This window comes from Xiphias gladius, chromosome 16 (genome assembly GCF_016859285.1).
Source record: "Xiphias gladius isolate SHS-SW01 ecotype Sanya breed wild chromosome 16, ASM1685928v1, whole genome shotgun sequence".
Classification (NCBI taxonomy): domain Eukaryota; kingdom Metazoa; phylum Chordata; class Actinopteri; order Istiophoriformes; family Xiphiidae; genus Xiphias; species Xiphias gladius.
This window is the reverse complement of record NC_053415.1, coordinates 13,983,398-13,989,965: the sequence shown is the minus strand read 5'-3', so window position 1 is coordinate 13,989,965 and position 6,568 is coordinate 13,983,398. Positions and strand designations below refer to the sequence as shown.

The 6,568-nt window shown below is 38.7% G+C and overlaps 1 protein-coding gene across 1 annotated transcript; it reads left to right on the top strand.

The window, feature by feature from the left end:
- The first annotated feature begins 991 nt into the window (after positions 1–991).
- slc38a11 (solute carrier family 38 member 11) lies at positions 992–6,186 on the top strand. The gene is made up of 12 exons (XM_040149005.1): positions 992–1,003; positions 1,115–1,235; positions 2,373–2,447; positions 2,538–2,672; positions 2,908–2,973; positions 3,117–3,223; positions 3,304–3,383; positions 3,552–3,622; positions 4,833–4,994; positions 5,107–5,219; positions 5,544–5,675; positions 5,779–6,186. The coding sequence occupies exons 1-12, from the start codon at positions 992–994 to the stop codon at positions 6,016–6,018; spliced, it is 1,314 nt and encodes a 437-aa protein (XP_040004939.1). The 3' UTR covers positions 6,019–6,186.
- The last annotated feature ends 382 nt before the right edge of the window (positions 6,187–6,568 follow it).

The window sequence follows — 6,568 nt, the reverse complement described above, 5'->3', positions numbered from 1 at the left end:
ATAGGCCATAACAATAATCTAACCTGCGATGAAGACCAAATAATAAAAGATATATCAATAAATAAGTAGAAGGAACAAATTAAAAGCAATATTAACATATTTTACACCTTCTAGGCTACATTATGTGTGTTATAAAGTATTTATTAAATTCTTATATACAACTTTTAAATGATAACCAGAGGAGTTAAAGTAAAGTGTTACCCTCAATAACGCTTTAAACACCCCCATAATAAATGAAGCAGTGTTTCAGAAATGAACAATTCACATCAATACTCAAGACATCGTCATGGAATAACGTGTGTCTAGTGTATTTTTTTTTTACATGTTTATGTGTAGAAAAGTAGTCTTACAAAAGTATTAAAATATCTTTTTGATGACATATTTGTGATTTTACTTTGGTGGCCCCTGTTTTCTCTGCAACGTGAACGTTTACTATTTTAAGAAAAACAAAAGGAAGCTCTGACCCAAATCTATACAATTTCACAAAACATTTCACAGTTCTCAGTGTGAAAAACTGCTCTCTTTTTTTCTCCTTGCTGTGAAAGGTATCTCCAGCTCCTTCCTTATTCTTTAATCGTTTACATGCCTGCACAGAAGGGGTCTTTTCAACAGTTAGCTCTACAGAATAATCCTTTAATAAATCCTTTAATTCCACATTTTCTTGCATGCGTCCGTACATATTTTGGAATCAAGTGTCCAAGTGCGACCGATCTTTCAGAGGTTAGTTGAATCAACGCCTGTGTGATACAGGGTTAAAATTATAGGCTGCACGGTTCAGAAAGTCAGTATTTGTTACACCACTGCTGATTTTCCATGGCATCACAACGTAGAGACGTTTCACCGAACGGGGGCGCTGTTGAGATTTTTCAAATGGCTTTCGTTGCGATAAATTGGCAGACTTCTATTTTGTTTCAGCCACACTGCAGATATGTGAGAGTTAAACACTGAAGAGACAAGGGGGAACCGAGTCACCGACCCGCAAATGCTCAAAATGGCTCAGCAGGTAAAAATCGAAAGCGATGCTGCCGTTGTAGAATTTGCATAACAGAGTGATGGTTGTTTTCTTTGTTATTACTCTGCATCTTTTTTTTTTTTTTTTTATCTTATTTTCCAGCTAAACAGTGAAGAAGGAACCACATTAATTCCTCCACAAAAAGTTGCCGTAGAACCAAGAAATTCAATGATGTCTGCGTCTTTCAATTTTATCAATTCCATCATAGGATCAGGAATCATAGGTAAATGTTCACTTCATAATTCAAAGAGCCGACATTGTATTGCCTAACAAAACATTAATAAATGCAATTATAGGCAGAAGATTGTATGTATGACAAACTGTTGTGAATTTCAAGCTCTTCATTCTGAGATGATTCAGTTAAATAATCAGTTGTAGTTGGTCATTTTTGTGCAACAAGGAGAAGCTTTCATACCATTCGAGCCCTGCAGTGATAAACCCTCCGCATCATATGACTAGCGCCTGTTGCCCCCCCCTTCCCCTTAACTCCTTCATCCTCAAAAATTGTCCAGATGCACACTTTGCTTAACATTTCTCTGCCAGCAGCACGGGATTGCTTCAGGCACTTAATTGAAATTCTTTTGTGTGTGTGTGTGTGTGTGTGTGTGTGTGTGTGTGTGTGTGTGTTTTGCATGACAATTAAAAAAAAAAAATGTGGTAAACGTCTGATTTTGCTGTAAAAATTGTTACAATGCCTTTGGGTTAAAAACTATATCTAGTGTGCAAATTAATGAAAAACAATTATTCCGTACAGTACCTGGCAAACATACCCCTTCAGACTTCTTTAGTTCCATGCAGTTATAATGTAAAGTTATTGTGTCAGTTTGTTCTAAATATGTCTTACAGTGTTACTTTCTACAGTGTAATCTGTGCAGAATGAATCCTAATACTGTGTCTTCAGCTGATTTCTTCATTTACCTCAGCATTGCCCCAGAGCTCACAGATCATTAAACTCAGCTATTTTGTTTACCAAGTCTTACTGGATTTATTGCATTTATTTATTGCATCACGAAGATACTGAGAGTGGTACACATTTACTTTATATTTCATGTGAAACTGAAACATGTAACCACAAAGCTGATGTGCCTATCAGTTTTGGAAAGAATGGAATAATTATTAAAGATGGCGTTTAAGTATGTTTAAAATACGGAGCTCACTATGATAAAATCTTTTTGCACAGTCTACCAAGAATGGAAAGTGAGCATCTTTTTTAATAGCGCGAATTTGTGTTAATTGTGTGTTAATTTTCTGCTGTGTAAATGCTGCTCTCTTAATGTTTTTGATTTCCCCTCTACATTCCTCAGATGTAGCTATACACTTTGTTTACACTATTTTTTAATTTTTTTTTTTTTTAAACCAGGTTTACCATATGCATTGAACCAGGCAGGGCTCCCCTTTGGCCTCCTGCTTTTGATAGTTGTTGCGTTCATCGCAGGTGGGTATATTGAAGGTGTTATTATTAAAATGGAAGCATGAATTTTCCATATAAAAAAATCAATAACATTATGTTTGCATTTCATGGCAGACTACTCAATCATCTTATTAATTAAGGGAGGCAACATGTCAGGGACAAACAGTTACCAATCACTCGTGCGAACCACATTTGGTTTCCCTGGGTTCCTGGTTTTATCTGGACTGCAGTTCCTTTATCCTTTCATTGGTAAGTTGTTTAAAGAATGTAAGTAGCTCAACCCAAAGTTAAATATAATATCATGTTATATAGCAGCATGTTGTGTCTAATTGCCAATGTGACGTGAAAGGTAATTTTTTTCAATTTTCTTTGTTCCATTCTTGCCATTGCTGTTCAATGTCTTTTGACTTTTAATTCAGTCTAAAAATTGCAGCGGATTAATATGAATAATAGAATAATGCTTCACCTCTGTTTTCTTCCTCAGCTATGATCAGCTACAACATCACAATTGGTGACACACTAACCAAAGTATTTCAGAGAATACCAGGAGGTATGCTTCATATTGTTTATTCTACCTAAGATAAGATTAAAATGACACGACGTGATCAATAAAGTGCTTTATATATAACATGGGGTGCAAATCCGAATGTTTCAAATGTTTAATTCATATGTTGTGATGTCTTGTGTTTGCAGTTGGTCCAGATCACATACTTGCAGAGCGTCACTTTGTGATCTTGCTGTCAACCCTTGCACTTACATTGCCTCTCTCACTTTATCGAAACATAGAGAAACTTGGGAAGGTAAGACTGATTATAAGACATTTGTCAGTGTAATTTGGTGATTTCAAAGCTTCATGTAAAACATCCATATGTGTTACCAGGTGTCCTTCGTGTCAATGGTGCTGACACTTACCATCCTCATCACTGTAATCATCAGAGCAGCTACCTTTGGACCCCAAATGTATGATTCTGCAATTTGCTAATCCATAGTGATTTTGATTTAAATTTTCCTGTGTGGGAACCATGGGGTGCCTTTTTTCCAGTGAAAACCCGCTTAAATGCTATTATAGAAACATGCTCATGTTTTTTCTGTGTTCCTTGATGAGTGAATATGAATATCACTCTCTAGCCTCCCTACAGAGGATGCATGGGCGTTTGCAAAGTGGAATGCAGTTCAGGCAGTTGGTGTAATGTCTTTTGGTGAGTTTGTCTGGATGATGCTGATGATTGAGATGCCTAGAATATTTTAAGCTGTATTTTTTGGCAAAAAGAAGCTATGTGTTTCCAAAATGTCGGTACCACAGACAACCATACAAGCCAAGAAGACTGCTATATAAACTTTGGTAATAGAAAACTAATTGTGTAAATCAAGACAGATTGTCCACATGCTCCGGAAAACAGGACAAAAGAAGTATCTACTCAACTGGGAATGGAGGTCAAGTACATCAAGGTCTATCTCCTATAACCCATGCTACAGGCCCAGCACCAAAGGGCTAACAGACAAAGTACCTGGTGATGAAAGTTAAACATCTAGCAAGCTTAATACATTTTTTCGGGAATTGGTGGAGACTGAAACAGAGCTAAGACCTGTGAATACTGGACTTATGTTCGTTAGTAGGCCAAAAACACAATTGAAATAGGATAATAACATTGCTCTATGTCTGCTAGATTTTTAAGTAGGTGATTGTTTGCTAACATGTTAGCCATGGCAACTTTATTTAAGTGGGAAAATGTCAGGACTGTGCATCTATCAGCTTTTTCTTGAGTTTTTCTGCCCGGTGGTGGCCACAAAGCAATGAGTGCAGTTTTAATTTAATGTCATTAAATCGATCCTATCAAAGAGCCAAAGCCCACAGCTTCAGTGTACTGTATTGGTTAGTCAGCATAAGACATGCAATACAGCCTGACTGTAAGGAGATCAAGGCTATTAATTTATTCAGAAGACAGTCTAAATATTGGTATGCCCTTGGTAAATCACTGCACGACATCTCAAACAATGGCTGTTGTGATCACCATCTTATTGAGACTCGGCCCATCAGTGCACCCTGAGAGCAGAGAGCTGCGTCTTCTCCAGTCCACCAGGGCCTTTACACACATTGTGGGGAATACTTTGGCCCTGAATCAAGTGCGTTGATGATAATAACTACTACTGCTACAAAGGAGGCCATTTAGATGGGGATGTGCATGCTCTCAGGAAAAAATACTGTGCTTTTTTGCCTGAAGGAAGACAGGGACAGTTGGCAGCCTCTCAATCCCATATCAAATGGATACAGTATGCTCAATTTACCATCAAATCCAAAGTCGTAAAATGCTTCAAGCTATGGTGTTTTCATCTAAATGGATTAATATTTTTAAATGTTTACTCTATGATAGTTAAACTCTGATGTCCTGGCCCTGTGTGTCCCTTTAGCCTTTATATGCCACCACAACAGCTTTCTTATCTATGGTTCCCTGGAGCAGCCCACACTAGCTAACTGGTCTCGGGTCACCCACGTCTCCGTCTTTTCTGCGCTAATAATCAGTGCTGCATTTGCTGTTGCTGGCTATACCACCTTCACTGGCTACACACAAGGTAACAATACAAAATGTACAGTAGACACCAGTATGACAGATATTGAGCCACATGCTTTTTATTTATTTTTAATACAACAAATGTATTTCAATTTCAAATTTCCTCTTTTCAGGGGACGTATTTGAGAACTACTGCAGAAACGATAACCTGGCAACATTTGGTCGCTTCTGTTTTGGCCTCAGCATAATAACCACATTTCCACTGGAGTGTTTTGTTACGCGAGAGGTATGTTATACTCTCTCAACCTTAGACTTTAACAGTTAAATGTTAACATATGCACGGGAAAGTGGTATTTAGACGGTCTGAACTAGAGATGGGCTTTGTTAACAAACTGAACATAAAGAAAGCGTGGCACTTTTCACCCAGTTGCTCCCGCAGAGCTGCAGCAGTGTCAGCTTAGAGGCTCGTTACTTGGTCCGCCTCAGGAATATGTGTGTCACCCTTTTCTCAGCTTGCAAATACAATGCTAATTAGTTGCAGAAAATGCATAAATTTAAATAGATGCACAACAGGAGCAATTCATTTTCATATGATTGTTTATCCTCTCAGGTGGTAACCAACGTAATTTGCAGTCGGGATCTTTCAAAAGCTGAACATGTGGCCATAACCTCGCTCATAGTGGCAGTTTGCACATCCATATCTTTGGCCTATGACTGCCTCGGAGTTGTTTTGGAGCTAAATGTAAGTGAAAACCTACTCAGCCAGTCTGTGTCTATTTTCATGTGTTCGTTTATCTATGTTAATTGTTTGTTTTATCTTACTGGTATTTCCTTCTATCATCCAGGGTGTTCTGAGTGCTACACCTCTGATCTTCATCATCCCGTCAGCGTGCTTCCTCAAACTCTCCACTGGCCACTGGTTCCACGGTGAAAACTTGATACCCACCATCTTGATAATAATGGGCTTATTTGTCATGATCACTGGGTTGACCATGACCGGCCTTTACCCTCAAGACTGTTCACACGGTACGGAGATGTACTACTGTGCAGATGCCAATGTCTCTGGCACTGTACCACCTGCATGAAACGATCGTCCACCAAATAATCATTTACAACACACCTTCCACTGCATAGCCAAAATTCTGTGGACACCCCTGTCCACACACTTTTAGGTAGATTTGATCTTTTTTATGGTTTGGGCTTGGCTAGTTAGTTACGATGAGGGGAAATCTTAATTCTACAGATTACAGTGATATTTTAGATAATATTGTGCTTCCAACATTGTGGCAGCAGTTTGGGGAAAGTCCTGTGCTTTATCATAAAGAAATGATTTGCCCTGTTTGGTGTGGAAGAACTGGGGACGCCTGCACAGACCCCTGGCGTCCACCCCATCAAACACCTTTGTGATGGACCGAAAATGTCAACCGTGAGCCAGACCCTACTGCCCAACATCAGTTCCCGAACACACCAATAATCTTGCGTCTAAAGCCAACTTCCAAAATGTTGTGGCGAGTCTTCCCAGGAGAACCACATTAATGCCGTAGGGTTTTGGAATGAGATACTCAAAAATCCCATATGGGTGTATTGTTGAGATCCTCACATGCTTTTGGACATATATTGTACGTGGAAATGTTT